General features: G+C 42.0%; 1 protein-coding gene across 1 annotated transcript in view; it reads right to left on the reverse strand.

The window, feature by feature from the left end:
• LOC132821829 (multiple epidermal growth factor-like domains protein 6) overlaps window positions 1–21,635 on the reverse strand; it is a 297,188-nt gene that overhangs the window by 44,222 nt on the left and 231,331 nt on the right. The window contains exons 15-20 of the mRNA XM_060834673.1: window positions 12,449–12,577; window positions 11,052–11,180; window positions 9,658–9,792; window positions 8,840–8,974; window positions 8,159–8,284; window positions 1,881–2,012 (exon numbers count right to left, since the gene is read on the reverse strand). Coding sequence (XP_060690656.1) covers window positions 1,881–2,012; window positions 8,159–8,284; window positions 8,840–8,974; window positions 9,658–9,792; window positions 11,052–11,180; window positions 12,449–12,577 — 786 coding nt within the window. The remainder of the gene's footprint in view (window positions 1–1,880; window positions 2,013–8,158; window positions 8,285–8,839; window positions 8,975–9,657; window positions 9,793–11,051; window positions 11,181–12,448; window positions 12,578–21,635) is intronic.

Here is a 21,635-nt window from a genome sequence, read left to right on the forward strand (position 1 = left end):
ACAGATTTCACTGCATTTGGAAAGCAAGGACTTATTAGGATAGTCAGTACAGCTTCAGTACACTGACCTGAACTAGGGTCACTGGACGCGAAACGTTAACTCTGATTTCTGTCCACAGGTGCTACCAGACAAGTTGAGCTTTTCCAGATTTATTTTGTTGTTGCTGAAATCCAGCATCCCAGTTCCTTCATTTTTTTAATTTAATGGTGAGGGGCATTTGGGATGCTTGCCTTTATTGGTCCTAACATTGAGCATAGGAGTTGAGACACATGTTGCAGCTATACATGACATTGGTGAAGTCACTTTTGGAATTCTGGTTGTCCTTCTATAGGAAGGATGTTGTGAAACTTGAGAGGGTACAGAAAAGATTGACAAGGATGTTGCCATAGTTGGAGGGTTTGTGTTATTGTGGGAGGCTGAATAGGCTGGGGCTTTTTCCCCTGGAGCATTGGAGACTGAGGGACGACCTTATTGAGGTTTATATGATCATGAGGGGCATGGATAGGATAAATAGCCAAGGTTTTTTTCCTAGGGTAGGGAAGTCCAAAGCTAGAGGGCATAGGTTTAAGATGAGAGGGAAAAGATGTAAAAGGTCCTGAGGGGTACGTTTTTCATGCAGAAAGTGATGCATGTATGGAATGAGCTGCAGAGGAAGTGGTAGAGACGAGAAAAATTACAACATGTAGAAAGCATCTGGATGGGTTCATGAAGAGGAATGGTTGACATGGATATGAACCAAATGCTGGCAAATGGGACTAGGTCAGATTGGGGTCTCTAGTTGACGTGAACACATTGGACAAAATGCTCTGTTTCCGTGTTGTATGACTCTATGACCAAATAAATAAATGACAAGTTCATGTTGTCCAAATCACTGGGACTACTCTACCCCTCCTTTTTCCAAAAGCAAAGATGAAAAGATTGCATTTTTGTTACATTTTTCATAGCCACTGGATGCATCAAAACACTTCACAGCCAAAAAAAGCACTTTTGAAGTGTAATTGCTGGAGTAATGCACAAAAACTACAGCCTGAGCAATAATAATCTATGATGAAAAATGAAGTTGATCCTGGCTTATGCTAAGTTATTGGGTGGCATGGTGGCTCGGTGGTTAGCATTGCTGCCTCACAGCACCAGCATCCTGGGTTTGATTCCCACCTGTCTGTGTCTGTGTGGGTTTCCTCCGGGTGCTCCAGTTTCCTCCCACAATCCAAAGATATACAGGTCAGGTGAATTGGCGATGCTAAATTGCCCATAGTGTTAGGTGTGTTAGTCAGGGGTAAATATAGGGTAGGGGAATGAGTTTGGGTGGGTTTCTCTTCAGAGGGGCGGTGTGGACTTATTGGGATGAAGTGCCTGTTTCCACACTGTAGAGAATCGAGTCTAATCTAACTATTTACAACTGGACCAACGGTTGGGTGCCTATAACTGGGCTCAAATAGAGTTTGCAAAAAGTGAACTAAAGCTCCCATACTTTATTGCTAATCAACATTTATTTGATATGATTTAATTTAATTTAATTTGATTTATTGTTGTCATATGTACCGAGGATGGATGAGGATAGAATGAAAATTAGCTCAATTTTCAGGCCATCCATGATGGAACAGTAAGTTAAATCTCGTTCTCACACTCCCACTCGGTGTCAAAGATATGCATTCAGTAGATGTCTGGGATTATGGGTCTGGGGAATAAATTGCTTTATGCTCTGGTCAAGGCAGAAATATAGAGTTCCCTGAAGAAAAGAACAACATCACAGTAACAAAAACAAACTGAACTTGTAATCGACAATTTTTAATAAGGGAGGATGGTGGTAGTAGTGTCAAACCCATCCTTCTGAACAAATTGTTCACACATTCTTCAATGTGTTTAAAAATGATACCCACCATCCTGACAAAGTGCTCCAATAAATCCTGCAGTGCAGTCACATGTTCCCAGCTCCTTGTTACAAACACCTCCATTTTCACAATCAGCACAGGCATATTGGCAGTTTATACCCCACCGATCAGCTGGGCAGTCTGTTTAAAGACAGTGAGAAATCAGTTGCTTTCTATAATCTAGTTTAGATATTCACAATGCACAGTGTGATGATACCATAAAACCACTGCACTGTAGGATCAACCCCCCCATTGGGTTTGCTCTGCCATTCAATGAGATCTTCGCTCAACTCCAATCTCTGGCCTTTTCCTTGCAACCTTTGATTCTCTCGCTAATTAAAAATCTACCTACTTGAGGATCCAAGATGGCGGCGACTCAGCAAGTCTGAGTTTACAGTGCTCTTCCCAAAACCTGGGTAAAGTGAGTTACTCACCCCCACCACACTTACCAAACCACCCAAAAAAAATTTCTAACCTTAATTAGCTGCTTACTATTATATTTAAGCAGTTTAATATTAAGTGGATAATGAGTAAACCAAAGGGATCCCGCAGCTCTCAGAAAACAAAGACCCCACCCCCACCCTCCTCTCCTCCTCCAGCTGCAGCTGATGTAAAAACAGGCCTTGAAGAGATGATTGCCAGGCTGGAAACGACACTCGTCAATTTCATTGTAGAATCCAGACAGAGATGGAATGCATTCGAAGAAAAGTTACAAAAGTACAGCCAGGCTCTCGAGGAATTACAGGGCCGAGTGAAGGGGGCAGAGCTAAAGGCCACGACCTCCGAGGCTGCAGCACAAACAGCTGCAGAACAGGTGCGAGCTCTGGAGCAGAGAGTCCGGGCCTTTGAAATCTACATGGATGACCTGGATAATAGAAATCGGAGAAAGAATATCCGTCTTCTGGGCCTCCCTGAACAAGAAGAGAAGGGACAGTTAGCAGTATTTCTGGAGCGATGGTTGCCCCAGCTTTTAAACCTGGGGGCTGAAACTGACCGGGTAAGGGTGGAGTGGGCCTACCGGGTCGCAGTACGCGGATCTGGCCCAAACCAGCGCCCACGCCCGGTCCTGTTCCGGCTGCAGAGTTATAGGGAGAGGCAGATACTCCTGGATGCCTCCAGAAATCTTGGAAAGGATCCTAAAGCTATGATTCATGAAGGATCCAAGATTATGTTATTTCAGGACTTCTCCCCGGCTTTGGCACGAAGGAGGAAGGCGTTTGATGAGGTGAAGAAATGTCTAAGGAACTTAAATATTCAATACACCTTACGCTACCCAGCGACGTTATGCTTTACCTACGAAGGATCCGAGTATAATTTTAGATCACCAGAAGAGGCTAAGGAACTTTTAGACTCGTTTAAATAAATCGTAAGAGACAATTTATGTTGGCTTGCCTCTTCCACACTCCGTGGGGAGAAATGGATACTTTACTTTTGCTTCTGGGAGCAGGGTTGTCTTCTCTTGCTATTTTATGTTATTATACTTAACTGTAATTTGTTGGAGTTGTAATTCTATAGTTATGTGTGTTTGTACGTGGCATTGATGCTATCAGATATACTCAGGTATGGGTGGGGAGGGGTGGGGGTGGGGCGCTCATTGTCAACTCTAGCTCGGTATTATATCTAAATCCTATTAAGGAGCGCCCGGGTCAAGGGTGGGATACTGTTTGGGAGAGGATATGGTGGACCTTTAGAAAGGAAGTAAGGCCCCCTGAGAACAAGGGGGAGGATCTCCATTCAAACATGTTTTATTTTTTTTGTTCTTATTGTTTGGAAATAGTTTCCTTTTTATTATACTGTTATGAGTGTATTAGAGAACATTTTCTCTTGTTTGAAGGATGTAAGTGACTCAACTATACACTCTGGATAATTGTGGATTAGATTAGTAGTTAACTGAGTTTCATTGTTTTTCTTTCTTCTTTAGTATCATTCCTTTGAATTTTGATGATTATATATTTAAGATCTATTTTTATATTAATGTTTGTGCTTGAAAGTTCTGTTTATTTTTGTAAATCTGTCAAAATATTAAATTTCTAATAAAAATATCTTTAAAAAAAAAATCTACCTACTTAATGACCCAGCCTCAACAGCCCCCTGTGGGGGACTTAACTGAGCAACCCATTACTCTGAGATGATGCCGTCTGGTCCTCGGTTCTACAACAAGGCGAAACCAACCTTCCCACACTTATCCTGTCAAGTGCTCATAGAATCTTGTATGTTTCAATAAGGTTGCCTCTCAATCTTCAAAAGGTAAAACAATGACTGCAGATGCTGGAAACCAGATTCTGGATTAGTGGTGCTGGAAGAGCACAGCAGTTCAGGCAGCATCCGAGGAGTAGCAAAATCAACGTTTCAGGCAAAAGCCCTTCATCAAGAATAAAGGCAGAGAGCCTGAAGGGTGGAGGGATAAGCTAGAGGAGGGTGGGGATAGGGAGAAAGTAGCATAGAGTACAATAGGTGAGTGGGGGAGGGGATGAAGGTGATAGGTCAGGGAGGAGGGTGGAGTGGATAGGTAGAAAAGAAGATAGTTCTTCCTCCAGGCGTCTGGTGGTGAGGGAGCGGCGGTGAAGGAGGCCCAGGACCTCCATGTCCTCGGCAGAGTGGGGGGGGGAGTTGAAATGTTGGGCCACAGGGCGGTGTGGTTGATTGGTGCGGGTGTCCCGGAGATGTTCCCAGACCCATTATCTCAGCATACTCCTGCCCCTGAATTCATCTCTACCTACATCGACACTGTCCTATCCCCCCTAGTCCAGGAACTCCCCACATACGTTCGAGACACCACCCATGCCCTCCACCTCCTCTAAGACTTCCGTTTCCCCAGCCCCCAATGCCTCATCTTCATCATGGATATCCAATCCCTCTACACTTCCATCTGCCATGACCAGGACCTCCAAAGCCTCCATTTTTTCCTCTTTCAACGTCCCCAACAGTACCCTTCCACCGACACTCTCATTCGTTTGGCCGAACTGGTCCTCACCCTTAACAATTTCTCCTTCGAATCCTCCCACTTCCTCCAGACGAAAGGGGTAGCCATGGGCATAGATATGAGCCCCAGCTATGCCTGTCTCTTTGTTGGCTACATAGAACAGTTGATCTTCTGTAATTACACTGGCACCACTCCCCACCTCTTCCTCGGCTACATTGATGATTGCATTGGCGCCACCTCATGCTCCCGCGAGGAGGTTGAGCAATTCATCAACGTCACCAACACATTCCATCCTGGCCTTAAATTTACCTGGACCATTTCTGACACCTTTTTCCCCTTCCTGGACCTCTCCATCTCCATTAATGACGACCGACTTGACACTGACACTTTTTACAAACCCACCGACTCCCACAGCTACCTGGATTACACCTCTTCCCACCCTACCTCTTGCAAAAATGCCATCCCATATTCCCAATTTTTCCGCCTCCGCTGTATCTGCTCCGTGGAGGACCATTCCACCACAGAACACACCAGATGGCCTTCTTCTTTCGAGACCACAATTTCCCTTCCCCCATGGTTAAAGATGCCCTCCAACGCATCTCGTCCACATCCCGCACCTCCGCCCTCAGACCCCACCCCTCCAATCGTAACAAGGACAGAATGCCCCTGGTGCTCACCTTCCACCCTGCCAGCCTTCGCATAAACCAAATCATCCGCCAACATTTCCACCACCTCCAAAAAGACCCCACCACCAGGGATATATTTCCCTTCCCACCCCTTTCCGCCTTCCGCAAAGACCGTTCCCTCCGTGACTACCTGGTCAGGTCCACGTCCCCCTACAACCCACCCTCCCATCCTGGGACCTTCCTCTGCCACCACAGGAACTGCAAAACCTGTGCCCACACCTCCTCCCTCACCTCCATCCAAGGCTCTAAAGGAGCCTTCCACATCCATCAAAATTTTACCTGCACATCCACTAATATTATTTATTGCATCCGTTGCTCCTGATGCGGTCTCCTCTACACTGGGGAAACTGGACGCCTCCTAGCACAGTGCTCTTGGGAACATCTCCAAGACACCCACACCAATCAACCACACCGCCTGGATCAACCCAGTGAGCCTCCCCTGGACTGCCCCCAGAGCCAGTAATGCTGTCTTTAGATAAGAGGATGAAAACCGTTCACAGTATTCCAGAAATAGATTAGATTAGACTTACAGTGTGGAAACAGGCCCTTCGGCCCAACAAGTCCACACCGACCCGCCGAAGCGCAACCCACCCATACCCCTACATTTACCCCTTACCTAACACTACGGGCAATTTAGCATGGCCAATTCACCTGACCCGCACATCTTTGGATTGTGGGAGGAAACCGGAGCACCCGGAGGAAACCCACGCAGACACAGGGAGAACGTGCAAACTCCACACAGTCAGTCGCCTGAGTCGGGAATTGAACCCGGGTCTCAGGCGCTGTGAGGCAGCAGTGCTAACCACTGTGCCACCGTGCCGCCCACAAATAAAAGCAGAAATTCCTGGAAAAGCTCAGCAGATCTGGAGTGAAACCAGAGTGAGTGTTTTGTGTCAATATCTGCAGTCATTGTTTTTACCTAGCTAGGAAAATATCACTTTATATGCAGAATATAAGGTGGGGATAAGGAGTAAACATTGAAAGCCCAAAGAGAGAGGAGAACAGTTGGACAAACAAAAGAGAGAAGAGCTATCTGGATAGGAGGGTGAATAACTATTAATGGAGACTATTAGTGTTAGCAGTGGGTTTTGTGTAATAGCCAACTATGTGTTAACAAGGCCTGATGTGTGTAGTTTGGGATAAGGACATGGGAGAGCTTTAGACCTAAAGTTATTGAACTCAATATCGAGTGCAGTGGGCTGCAGGTCTCCAAGTAGAAAATGAGATGCTGGAGGACTCTATTCAACTGTTCTCCTTTCTCTTTCTGCTCTACCCTCACCTCTCGTTTACTCTTTATCCCCTCCCCATCATAATATCCTCTGCATATAAACTGATCCAGACAACAGGACAGCATTCTCTCACATGCATAAATGCATCTTGCAGATAGTGAACAGTCTTTGCAGAATCATGAAGTGATTTACTCCCAACAGAATTCCCAGCTGTTGATCTGCTGTTATATCATTTATATATTAACAGTTCAGTTTTATCCCAGTGGTAACCCCCAGGTTACCATTTTCACCAACTGATAGTTGGGGATTCAACTATGGTAAAGGTATTGAATGTCAAAAGGTGATGATTAGATTCTCTCTGGCTGGAAATGATAATTGTCTGGCACTTATATGGGATAAATATTACTTGCCATTTATCAGCATAAACCTGGATATTGTCCAGGTCTTGCATCATATAGACACAGGCTGTTTCAGTATCTCAGGAGTCTTGAAAGGTGCTGAAAATGGTGCAATCATGAATGAACATCCCCAGTTTTTACTTTATGATAGAGGGAACGTCATTAATTAACCAGCTGAAGATGGCTTGGGCTAAGACACATCCCTGATGAACTTGTTCAGAGATATCCTCAGATTATAAAGTAGTCAGGAGCTAAGTGGCTTTGATAAACCCAAACTGCACATTGTTGTTATCTAAGTGCTGGGAGAAAGTGACGACTGCAAATGCTGGAGATCAGAGTCGAGAATGTAGTGCTGGAAAAGCACAGCAGGAAAAACACAGCATTTGTGAAGCAGGAAAATCGAAGTTTCGGACATAAGCCCTTCAGGAATGCTGTTATGTAAGTGCGGTTGTTGATGACAACTTCCATCACTTTGCTGATGATTGAGAGTACAGTGGGCCATAGTAACTGGCTGAGGTTGATTCGTTCTACTTTTTATGGACAGGACATACCTAGGCAATTGACAACATTGTCGACATAATACCAGTGTAATATTATAGTGGGACAGCTTGACTAGTTCCCAAGCGCAAGTCTTCAGTTCCTTTGCTGGATTTTTATTGGGCTCCAAAGTTTTTGTAATGTCCAGTGCATTCAAACCATTGCTGGACATCACACAGATTAAATTGAACTGGAATGCTGGTATTTGCGACATTGTGAACATAAATGCAATACAAAAATCATCATCAACTCAGCAAGTCTGGCTCAAAGTGAAACAAATGCTGATGTGTTGGGTTTCAGCCATCATTGTGGATACTTATGGAACCTTTTTCTCCCAATCATTGTCCACCGTCACAACCATTCAATAGTTGTGGTAGAACTGTAGACCTGTTGCGGCATTGCTTACCTCTGCCAAATTAACATTTCATTTTTAGATGCTGCTCATAGCTTGCACTCTTCATTATTTTAGGAAAGGTGATGATAAGTCATGCTGATAATTTTGGATATGCCTTACCTATTTCACAAGACAATCCCATTTTGCCAGCAGGACAGATACACTGACCACTCCATGAATCACAAGGTGCCCCTCCACAGTCACAGTTCTGCCTGCAGTTAATTCCAAATTTCCTGGAGCTGCAAGCTGTCAACAATAAAAATGAGTCAGCAAGAGTGTGGATTGAAGCAATAACAAATTAAACCATTTTCAGAACAATCTGAGTAGGAGAAACTTTCCCATTTCATCTCCTTGGAAGTACCAGAGGGAGCAGGCGTTTCTATAAAACAATATGAGATGTCAATGTCAATTCAAGGTGTGTGTGTTTCTTATTAAAAGTGAAACAACATTATTTTCTGCTCCTCCTCACCCTAACCTTGATTAAAACCTTCCTCTTTACCAAACTTGCAGTCATCTCAATTAATGTCTTCTGTTGTGACTCAGTGTTATACTTTTACACATATTAAAAACATCAAGGAATATAGGGATGGTGCAGACAAAATGGTGATGAAGTAGAAGTTCAGCCATGAAATTACTGAATGGAGAAGTGTATGTACCAAAGAATGGTGGTCCTACACTTTTTAAAAAACATTTATATTTCTTTCCTGCTTACATTGCTGTATCTCTTCCCTTTGCCTTCTACATCATTGCTGATTATTATCCTAATCATATTGCTCCTGATCCTTGGACAAAAACACTTACGCAAATGGCACTGGTCTCCATGAAACCCTGGTGGGCACTGGCGATCACATTTGCCAGTCTCTTGATTGCATGGCACACCAATTGGACAGTCACAACGGAATGCACAGCCAGCACCATAGAAGCCAATATTGCATTCTGTTGAAAAGAGACATAGAAGCTTGTTTAAGAAAAAATGAAAACTGTTTTTGTGGCCATAATCTTTCCAGCTGGATGGTGTAACTTGAATACATTACATTTAGTACATACACACAAGCATTATGTTGATTCATAAGAAATAACTTCATCTTCATTTGGGCACTACCTCAACATTGGGGTGATTGTCTTTCACAATGAGAATGTACTTGTCACCTCTATGAGTGCACACATGCACCAAACCAAAGCAAAGTGTCACTGGCTGCCTCAATAATATAAATGTTATAACATGAAGAGGTACCGGATATCCATCGATTTACTTTGAGTAATAATTTTGTAATGGGGAAACGAACATTGATGTTTACCCAAAGTTGATAAAGTGCCAAATCAGGATTTAAAGCTAAAATAGTTTACATCAAGCAAAAGTATACTTTTTTGATGTAAGCATTACGATGCCAATAAATGAAGGGTATTAATTTAATGCATTCACTTCATTTCTAATGCAATCTCTGCATCAGATGATATGCAAGTAACCTGCTTCCTTATCTCAGCTGAGAGATGCACAATTGCCAATTTGAAGAGGAGGGGAATAATAACTTGCAAATTCAGTTCAATTTATCTGAAAGTAAGTGCAAATTCTTAGAACTTTGTTTCACATAATAGGCGCTTGGCAACACATGCATTACCTTTCTCACATCCAAGGCCATGGAAACCTGGTTTGCAAATGCATGTGCCATTTTTAGGGTCACAGCCTCCAGCATGTGCATGCACACATTGACATTCTTTGGAACATCCAGGTCCAAATGTCCACTTGGGACAAGCTGCAAAAGAGTGGAAATGATTATTATTCCTTGAATCTAGAACTGACCTATGGAGAAGGAAATCAATGAATGTACCTGAGGAAAGAAGCATCCGCCCAGTGACACTGTCCTTCTTAATAATCATAGTTTTTTTAAACCCAGGAAGAAATCAGGAGATGAGATAATCATTCAAGACATAACTGGAGCATTACAATGAACAAAAATGATTTCTTGTCAATTTCTCCCCTAGCCACTCACTCAAGATTGAATTGAAAAATAACAATGATTCTGCAATAATACTGGAGACACAGAATGGACAATAAAAGCAGTGATCAAAAGCATAGTGACAAATTTTGGATCAGTTCAAAATGTCTGCTGAGGTGAGAGAGCTGTAACCATGGTTAAATCCAAGACGCATAGTGATGAAAATGAATCCAAGAATGAATTCAGGATTGTATTCTTTGAAGAGTGAATATTTTGAAACAGTGATGTTAAATTAGTGAGATAATTAATCAGCATGCTAAGAATTTGCTAATATTGGCCTGAATCAGTTTAATGGCATTTCATAAGATTAGTTGTAACCTTATAGTCATGTTGATACTGGAAAAATATTACTCATAATGTTCCTGTTGAATAAAAATACAAAACTGCATGCATGAAGGACCACAGGCAAACCTTAATCATGTAGTCAACATAATAGCAAAAACTGAAGTGTTTGATTAAGACATTTGAGGTTTGGTAAAGTTTAAGTTACAGCTCCATGAGGATATGTGGGGTATTGTCCAACTTTGTGAATTTAAGGCATTCATCTCATGAAAGCTCAATGCAATAAGGGATGGAATTAGTGGTAGACAGGCTCACTGCAATAGATATAAATAACAGCACACATCTTAAGGAATATCACTCATCAAAAGATACCTCTTGACCACAAGACTTTCAACTATCAGTCAAAGTCTTACAGATAGAACAAAGCCATCACAAAGAATTGTCCAGAAGTCATTGCAAAGGATACTTGGCAGCAGTGCAGAATGGAAAGAAATTGTATGAATACAGAGAAGGGTGTACAGTTTATTGTTACAGAAAAAGAGGGCAAGGGTGCTGGTACTTCATTTTGTAACTCCATGTGCTATATTTGATCAAAAGGAGCTCAGAGTCAACAATGCCTTGAAGTTACTTTGCTTGAGACACAAAAAAGCACACTACAGAATGAGATCCGATTCCAAGCAAGAAGGATGTATAAATCATGAGCATTTCATGGTTTGAAACATCAACATACTTACATAAATGGCAGAAGCGTCCATATAGTCCAGGATCACACAAGCAAGCACCATATAATCGGTGACAGTAGCCATTACTGGCACAATTACATCGTTTATTACATCCCTTTCCAAAGAATCCTTTAGGGCAACCTAACAAGAAGAAGGATAAGACATTTACAAAACATACATACCCAATCGTTTTAGACATATTGTCAGTAAACTAGGAACCAATAAATTGGAAGAAACAGCTTGTAAAATTTAGATTTCCAAATTACATTTGGTCATCAAAGCTCTGACTAATTCACCGAGTCATAGAGCCCTTTGGCACAAACTGGTCTGTACTGACCAAGATGTTCATCATCCACCTTAACCCCATTTCTCCACAGTTAGCCCATATCCTTCTAATCCTTTCCTTTCCACGTATTTGTCCAAATGCCTTTTAAATGTTGTTAATATACCCACTTCAACCACTTCCGTTGGCAGCTCATGCTATCTGCGTACCATCGGCTGCGTAAAAACATTACCCCTCAGGTACCCTTTCATTCTCTCCCCTCTAGCCTTAAACTGATGCCCTCTAGTCCTTGATTTCCAAACCCTGGGGAAAGTATTGAGTGCATTCAGCCTATCCAAGCCTCTCATGATTTTATACACCTCGATAAAGGTCCCTCAGTAAGTTTTTTTCCTAATGCAAACCAATTTGCCTGTTAATGTTATTTGCAAAATCCATCGAATAGACAATAGCATGACCTTATGGGATAAAAATCAAAGTGGCTGATTTAAGAAACATGGGCAAATCTTGTCTCATCAAATAATTACCAAACTTCCTATTAAAAACCACAGTTGAATCTGCCTCCATCATAGAAGGAAGCAAGCTCAACAAATAGAGGGGGCAGAGTTTCCAGGTTTTGTTCTTGATTATGTTGAAATGTTTGGACACAGCAACTAAACAGCAAATTAAATAAACTTCTTTATGGCCAGATTCCTCCTTATTGGTTGTATCCAGGTATTCATATATATGTCAGATGTAGGAACAAAACAATAAATGAAATGAACTTGAGAAAGCATTCTCAACTCAGTAAAATTACTGGTCATGATTCATTGGTTCAGGGGAATTCCCTGACCAATCCGAGTCAACCTGCCTGGTTCAAATTTTAAACAGAGCTCGGCAGTTAACTGTGAATCTGCATTAATTGGCGTTCTCTCCAAGGAAACTCCTCTAACAGTCAGACTAGACTTGTCTCCATTTCATTCCATGCAGAGTATTTGTTTTGTATTCTCCTTAAGTCTCTTTCTTGCAAATCATCCTGATGAATGCAAGATGAAAAGTTTTGACAAAATGTGACTTGTTTCAGCTGTAGTCAAGTTCTATATACTAAATAACCTTATAATATATAGTTTGTAACAGCAAGGGTACCAACCATCTTCACAAAATTCTCCACCGATCCCAGGTGGGCAACGACATGTCCCTGTGACTGCATCACATGATCCTCCATTCTGACACTTGCAAATACTGTTGCAATCCTTTCCAAAGGTACCCTGGGGACAGGCTAAGGCAGAGAAAAAAGGCAAGTGCAGACATGAGCTAAAATCTATTTATGCCATTGCCATATTTTAAATTGACAACAACATTCAATTCTAAGTGGAACACAGTACATCACTTTCTCAAGGGTAATGTTCATAGAATTGCTTAAAATTCAACACCGACATTTTAATTCTGACAAACCAAGATTTATCTTTATGTTTAACTATTTGAAAATATATAAAAGAGGTACACAAATAATAATTTCCAATCCTGTACTGGAGCAGAGGATGTACAGAGAAAATACAGATCAATGAGGTGATTTAAGTCAAGTTGAGTTTCAATCAACACGGATTAGTGAGATAAAATTTCTCACCCACTGCTGGCTATTGAAATGCAAAGTGAAATCAGAAGGACAAATTGTGAGCTAGTTCCGATGGGAAAAGCCCATAACAGCAAGTAACCCTCCATCCCTAATTTCTGCAGGGCAATGTACCACCTCACTCAGAAAGCCACAGTTCAGCTAGATTGGGAAATGTGAATGCAGCAGGTTAAGTAAGAGAAACTGTTGTGAATTTTTTACACTGCCAATATAAAGTAAATGATGTGATAACCTGTGTATAATTGTTCAATAATGTGTGGTGACTGTGGTGAGTCTGGATGGCAGCATCAGTACCCTTGACCTTCATATGTTCAACAATGCACTAACATATTGTAAATTTTAATAAAGCAATAAATAATTCATTGCATGCAATTTTATTAAATATTATTTTCAATGCATCTTAGAGAAAATAAAACTAACACTTTGTGCAACAATACTTTCCATTTGTAATATCAGTCATCTTTCCCTTTAATCTACAAACAAAATGTCTTGACCAACTCTCAGTTTGAAATTAGCCTCAGTAAACATGTTCATTTATGTTTGGAATATCTGATAACCACTTTGAATATTTCCAAGTAATTGGGTGCCGAAGTGCATTGTAATCTTGGGTCTTTAAGGTCACTTCACAAGCTACTGAGCAAGTTGGAAGATGGCATCAAGTTACCTGAGGAGGAGTCAATCCTTCAGGAGACAAGATGCAATGTAAACAGACTGTCATTTATCTGTGTGGAGCAGGGGTGTGGGGTAGTCGTTTGTTTAAGTGACTGGCACACGAGTGTATGGTCCTTTAATTACGAATGCTTCCTGTAATAGATACTCTGTGGATGAATTGGAGCTCTAGAAACGACTTTATCTCCACAGCTCGAACACAGCTGTTCTCAAGATTGAGTTCACAGACACATACTATGTCGCCATTCACTGCAAATACTCAATAGGGGTTGTTACAAATGGTCTCAGTGTTATCTCACCTATAATTATGTAGTCTGTAATGGCCCTGTAGCTTCAAATTTAAAGATGTATCCTGTGGTTATGGATTCTACATAAGGCTGTGATATTATTGTGAACACAGCTATTTAATTCACCTGTAGCAAACGGGATTAAGTTTGCACTAACTTCCACACAATGCCATGTTGTACTGTTCTTTCCCTATGCTGTGTTGTTCCTACTTGCTCTCCTATACTTTGTTGTCCCTACTAGGCTCCTGCTTAGTAGCAGCCAAAAGAACTACGGATGCTGGAAATCGTTGGAAAGGCTTGCAAGTCTGGGAGCATCTGTGGAAAGGAATCAGAGTTAACGTTTCAGGCTGAGTTCTGAGGAAGGGTCACTGAAGCCGAAACGTTATCTCTGATTTCTCTCCACAGATGCTGCCAGATCTGCCAAGCCTGTCCAGCAATTTCTGTTTTTGTTCCTTTCTATTGGTTCTGTTCATCTCTATGCTAGTATATCCACTTGCTGTTCATTATGTGCAGTATCTGTTCTTCACACTGACTGCCTCGTGTCTGTTATAGATGCAGTGCCTGTGCCCTGAGCCATACTCGTTTTATCTTCTGCAGTAGATTCTATCTTCTTGGGTGTATCTTCAATGCTATTGATGATATCTAACAACACAAGAAATGCCTACCATATTGATGAGCCTTTCAACCAAAGCTATCGTTTGAACATTTCTATGACCATTGAAAGAATGGTTTTTCCTCTTCATCTCATGTACAATTGCCTCATTCATTTTTTTCTGGGTGTGTCAACTTTACCTAGTTTTCAGGTATCTAATCCAATGCAGCACCCTCTTGAAGGTATACTGAGAATGGGAAAAGAAAATAGCAGGAAATCTCTTCAACAAATCAAATTAAAGAATCCTCACTGCACCGACAAATTGCAACGCAGTAAGTAAAAATCAAGCAATAGAGATGACCCAAGTGAAATAGAGCATAAACCTATGGGTTTGCTGAGGAGTGCAGGAGGTGTTCCTTTCCCTTTTTTGTTCCGAACCTGTCAGCCTCCAAAAGAGTTGAAAAGCAGCAAGAGAGGAGACAAGGAGCAATTGGGAATTCAGCTCTGCGAATCCCACAAAATCCAAATCACATTTGGACGAAATAAAAGGCCACTTCATAGAGAGACGGGTAAGTAATTCATTGGTCAGTACTTTGCTCGTAAATCTTCTGGGCTTTAAAATGAAATTAATAGTAATTATTGGTTTCAGTAAAGTTTATGATCCATAATAAATCTTGAGAGTAGTGAAGTCTATCAATTGTAAATTAATTCAAGTTAAAATAAGTTAATCAGGACACAATAATGATGGCATGGTCTGCAGGATCCCAGAGCTTGTGAATACCAGTGTGATCCTGGATAACCGAGTCAGAAGTAATTATCTGCAGTTCAAGGAATTTAAGTTCATAACCTGAAAGCCAAGTTGCAGATACCATGATACATTAAGGAGGGTGAAAGATATAGGGAACTTTGATCCAGGAGGTGTACAGCTTTTAGGAAAGAGGCATCTGATCTGGTCAGTGCTCAGGGATAGAAGCCTGCAACTACAAGTGAGGCAGTTCTGGGGTCCCAGTAGGTAGAGGAACCTCACCTTTTGCAATTGTCAGAGGGATTGATTTTCTTTCTGCTTGCTTGATCTGCAGAGTGGATGAGTAAATGTCAATAACATAAAATGCAGGAAGCCATTCAAGTGGGGGAGCTAAAAGGACTAGAGAAGGGTCAGTGTGGTGAGGAGGATTGATATTGGTCTCTACAGCAAAGAGAGAAAGTCCAGAGCTGCCTGCCCACTGCAAGGGTTCAGGACATCTCCTTAGGGCTGGAGTGAATTTGCTATGACAGGGGGAAAATCTACTTGTTGTGCTCTATGTAGCCACTAACAACAAAGGCAAGACGACAAAAGAGACTCTGCCTACAGTGTGTGAGGTAATGTGAAAGAAATTAAAAAGCAGCATCTCAAAAGGTAATAATTTGCAGATTATTCCGTAAGCTATGAACAAATTTGCACAGAGCAAATACAATTAGAGAAACAAATGCATGGCTTAAACACTGGAGTGGGAGAAAAGGGTTCCAGTTCATGGGACACTTACATCAGTACTGGGGAATGTGGGATTATACCACAGGAATAGTCTGCAGCTAACAATGCTGTGGCTGGTATCCTAGTAAGCTGCCTACACAGAGAATTATAGAGGGCTTCTGAAGAGGAAATTGTAGAGTAAATCAACACATTTAAAACGTTACAAAAATGCTCAAAGAACAAAACCAAAAGCCCTCTATATGAATGCACATAGCATTTTGAATAAACTAGATGAACTGATAGTGAAAATACAGAGATACAAGTATAGTCTGTTTGCCATTACAAATACATGGCTGCATGATGACATAGATTGGGACCTGAATGTTGAAAGGATAGGACAATCAGGAAGGACTAAAAACTAGGAAAAGGTGGAGGGGCAGCTCTGTTAATTAATTTTCATGTGAGGACTGGAAAGAGTGATAACCCATGTTCAGGAAACTAGGATATATACAATGTTTGGATAGAGAGGAAAAATGATCAAGGTAATAAGTCACTTGTGGGAGTAGTATACAGGCCCCCTAAAATCCACCACACAGCAGGTTGGAACACAAATAAAAATCTATCGGAGACTTATCAGAAGGATATGACAATAACTGATAAATTTAAATCACAGAAAGACTGGAATAATCAGATGGACAAAGTTTGCCCAGAAGACAAAACTTTAAAGTCATTTCTTAGAACAGCACATTCTAGAATTGTGCAATGAGATAGGGTTAATTAATAGGCCTCATAGTGAAGGCGACCCTCAGTAACAGTAATCATAATGTGATTGAGGTTCACATTCAGTTTGAGGTCAAGAGGACAGCTAATATTTTAAAGTTAAGGTCAGGTTTAAGGGTATGAAAGTGAAGTTAAAGTACACTGGCTAAGGGATATGGTCAACAGAGATATAGTGAGAAACATGAAAGAAAAATTTCAGAATACAGATAATAGCTACATTAGAAAGGGAGGACTCACCACCTGTGGTTAACTAAAAAAGTTAATGATAGAATCAAATGCAAAATAAAGGCATATCTTATGTAGATTTGTGGGGTGGTAAGTCAGAACACTAGACAAGGTTATTAAATCTCATAAAGGCTGACTAAAAGACCAATAGGAGGGAACAATTAGAGTCTGAGAGGAAGCTAGTGAGAAATATACATGCTGTAAGAGTCTATGACTTTACGAAACAGTTTCTAGTCAAATATAAATAAAAGATAAAGAGTTAATAAAATGAATGTTGATCCTAGGGAACTGGTGATTAATCATACAATATAACATAATGGCATAAGGTATGTTGCATCAGTCTTTACTATAAAGGATAAAAGAAACATCCAAAAATAGGGAGATGCATTGTTGGAGTAATCTCGAGCCCTAATGTTTGGATGTAGGTCCAAATCCTACAATATCAAATCGTGAACTTTGAATTCAATAAGAAGCTGGCTCCACTGGTGACTATGCAACCCGTCTCAGTTGTTGTAAAATCCCACATGGTCCACTAAAGTCCTTTGGAGAAGGAAATCTATCATCCTTGCTGTGTCTGGCCCATGATTCCAGACTCACAGCAATGTGGTTTGTTTTTAATTATCCTCTGAACAATTAAGGATGGGCAATAAATGTTAGCCTATTGTTAGCACAGTGATACTTGGATCCCGGAATGAAGTAAAAAATGGTGTAAATCAGGAACTAGAAGGGAGGGAGAACTGAAGAAAATTATAATAAATAGGGACGTAGTACTGAGCAAACTGTGAGAGCTGCACATTAGCAAGCCCTCATGTTCTGATGGACTAACTCTTAAAGAGTTAAGGTGGCCAGTGAGATAGTTGATGCATTGATTTCAATTGTCTAAAAGACCTTTGATTCAGGAGTTGTTTCATTGAATTGGATGTAGCTCCTTTATTCCTAGAGGGAAACAGAGAGTTGGAAACTAAAGGCCAGTTAGCTTAACATCTATCATTGGGAAAATGTTAGAAGCTATTATTAAAAATGTTATAGTAGGGGCCCTCAACAATTTCAGGGTAATCAGCTGAATCTGAAATGGTTTTGTGAAAGAGAAATCATGTTAAGAAATTAATTGGAGTTCTTTGAAAGTGACATGTGTTGTGGTTAAAGGGAAACCAGAGGATGTGCTATATTTGGATTGGCAAAAGATGCTTTATCAAAGACTACAGCAAAAAAATAAAAGCTTGTGGTAATATATGGTACATATTACCATGGTCAAAAGTTTGGCTAACTAACAGGTAACAAAGTAGTCTTAAAAAGGTCATTATTTATTTGGCAAGATGTAACAAATAATGTACTACAAGAATCTGTGCTGGGGCCTCAACTTCTTCCAATATCGATAAATTACTTAGATGCAGGGACTGAAGTGAAGGTTGCTAAATTTGCTGGTGACACACAGCTAGACAGGGGTGTAAATGATGAAAGGTATATAAGGAAGATACAAAGGGTTATAGGTTGACTGGACAAAGATGTGACAAATTGATTATAACGTGGGAAAATAAATTGCCCATTTTGGTTGGAAAAATAAAAACGAATACAGAAGAAGAGAGATTATGTTTCAGTATACTGCTTCTGGCTGGAAAGCACATCTGGAATACTGCAGACAAGAATTGTCTCCTTACTTACGGAAAGATTTGATTCAGAGAAGGCTCACCAGAATAATACCTGGAATGGGTTGATTGTCTTACAAGGAAAGGTTGGACAGGCTAAGCTTATATCCCATGGAGTTTAGAAGGGTAAGGGCACCTTGACTGAAATATAAAAGATCCTAAGGTGAATACGGAAATGATATTATGAGAGCACTTAGAGCGAGAAGTCACTACTTAAAAATAAGGAGACAACTATTTACATCAGCAATAAGGATTTTTTTTTCTCTAATGCAGGGTGCTGAGTCTTTGAGACTCATTTTCTGTCGAACAGAGAGTTGGGGGACAGAGAGTGGGGGGATGGAGAGAGGTGTGGACGGAGTGGAGGACACAGAACGAGGGGACAGAGAGAGGGGAAACAGAAAGAGGGCATTCAGAGGGGGGACGCAGGGACAGAGAAGGAAGGGGCAGAGAGGGGGGACGGGGGGGAGAGAGAGAGAGGGGGCACAGAGACGGGGGACAGTGAGAGAGAGGGGACAGAGAGAGAGGGGGACAGAGGGGATGGGACAGAGAGAGGGGGGACAGAGAGAGGGGACAGAGACATGGGGGACAGAGATTTGGATATCTGCTCAGCATTGACAAGTTGGACTGAAGGGTCTGTTTCTGTGCTGTACTTCTCTATGACTCTAAGTACAGACCCAGAGTCCTCAAATTCTCCCCATATGACAAGTCTTTTATTCCCTGGATCATTCTTGTGAATTTCCTCCGAGCCTCTGCCAACGCCAGCACATCAGCTGGACCTGTCCTTGTGTTCTAGTCCTCTCAAAACAAGTGCTAACATTTGCCTTCCTAACTGCCAACTGAATCTGCATTTTTAGCTTCAGAGAATCCTGAACTGGGACACCAAAGTTCCTTTGAGCTTTAGATTTTCGAAGACGTTTCCCATTTAGAAAATAGTCTATGTCTCCATTCTTCCTACCAAAGTGCATAATCATACACTTTCCCACATTGTATTCCATCTGCCACACCTTTTCCCATCCGCCTAGCATGTCCAAATCCTTATGCAGCCCAGCTTCCTCAACACTATCTGTTCCTCCACCCATCTTACAGTCATCTGCAAACTTAGGAACAATATATCAGTTCCTCCCTCCATATCATTAATGTATAATGTGAATTATTGTGCTCCCAACATGGATCCCCTTGGAACTCCATGAGTCACCAGCTGCTATTCTGAAGTGACTTCTTTATCTCACTCTCTGACTCCTGCCAGTCACCCACTCCTCTATCAATGCCAGGACCTTACCCTAACACAATGGGCTCTTGTCTTATTTAGCAGCCTCCTGTGTAGTAACTTGTCAAAGGTCTTCTAGAAATCCAAATAGATCATGTCCACTGGCTCTCCTTTGTCTAACTTGCTCATTACCTCCTCAAATAATTCTAACAGATTTGTCAAGCCTTTAGATTAGATTAGATTAGATTACTTACAGTGTGGAAACAGGCCCTTCGGCCCAACAAGTCCACACCGACCCGCCGAAGCGCAACCCACCCATACCCCTACATATACCCCTTACCTAACACTACGGGCAATTTAGCATGGCCAATTCACCTGACCTGCACATCTTTGGGCTGTGGGAGGAAACCGGAGCACCCGGAGGAAACCCACGCAGACACGGGGAGAACGTGCAAACTTCCTTCTCTTGGCAAAGCTGTGCTGACACAGCCTTATTTTACAATGCACTTCCAAGTACTCTGCAATCCCATTCTTAATAACGGATTCTAATATCTTGCCAGTGACCAAGGTTAAGCTAATCGGCTTATGATTTCCCATCTTTTCCCTCCCTTCTTAAACAAGGGTGATACATTCGCTATTTCCAGTCCTCTGAGACCTTTCCTGACTTCAGTGATTCCTGATAGATCACCATTAATGCCTACATAATCTCCTCAGTAATCATTGGCATCATCTCATGCTTCCATGAGGAGGTTGAACCGTTCATGGTGGCTCAGTGGTTATCACTGCTGCCTCACAGCACCAGGGACCCAGGTTCGATTCCAGCCTTACGCAACTGTCTGTGTGGAGTTTGCACATTCTCCCCGTGTCGGCATGGCTTTCCTCCGGGTGCTCCGGTTTCCTCCCACAGTCCAAAGATGTGTGGGTTAGGTGAATTCGCCATGCTAAATTGCCCATAGTGTTAGGTGCATTAGGCAGAGGGAAATGGATCTGGATGGGTTACTCTTCAGAGGGTCAGCGTGGACTGGTTGGGCCAAAGGGCCTGTTTCCACACTGTAGGAAATCTAATCTAATATTATTAACTTCACCAACATATTCCACCCCAACCTTAAACTCACCTGGACCAAATCTGACATCTCCCTCCCCTTCCTGGACTTCTCCATCTCCATCAACGGTGAATGACTCAACACTGACATTTTCTACAAACCCACCAACTCAGACAGCTACCTGGATTGCACCTCCTCCAACCCTGCCTTTTGCAAAAATGCTACCCCTTACTCCCAATTGCTCTGCCTCTGCCCCCAGGAGGACCAGTTCCACCACAGAATACACCAGGTGGCCTCCTTCTTTAAAGACCACTATTTCTCCTCCCATGTGGTTGATGATGCCCTTGAGCGCATCTCATCCACTTCCCACACCTCCACCCTAGAACCCCACCCCTCCAACCGCAACAAGGACAGACCCCCCCGGTCCTCACCTTCCACCCCACCAACCTCCATTTCCATCGCATCATCCTCCGCCATTTCCGTCACCTACAAATGGACCCCACCACCAGAGATATATTTCCCTCCCTATCCCGATCCACCTTCCATAAAGACCGTTCCCTCCACGACTACCTTGTCATGTCCGTGCCCCCCGAACAACCCACCCTCCCCTCCCAGAACCTTCTCCTATCACTTGCAAACCCTGCGCCCACACCTCCTCCCTCACCTCCATCCAAGGCCCCAGAGGAGCCTTCCACATCCATCAAAGTTTCACTTGCACTCCCACACATGTCATTTACTGTATCTTTTGCTCCCTGATGTGGTCTCCTCTCCACTGGGGAGACAGGCCGCCTGCAACATATTAATA

This window comes from Hemiscyllium ocellatum, chromosome 13, assembly GCF_020745735.1.
Source record: "Hemiscyllium ocellatum isolate sHemOce1 chromosome 13, sHemOce1.pat.X.cur, whole genome shotgun sequence".
Taxonomy (NCBI): domain Eukaryota; kingdom Metazoa; phylum Chordata; class Chondrichthyes; order Orectolobiformes; family Hemiscylliidae; genus Hemiscyllium; species Hemiscyllium ocellatum.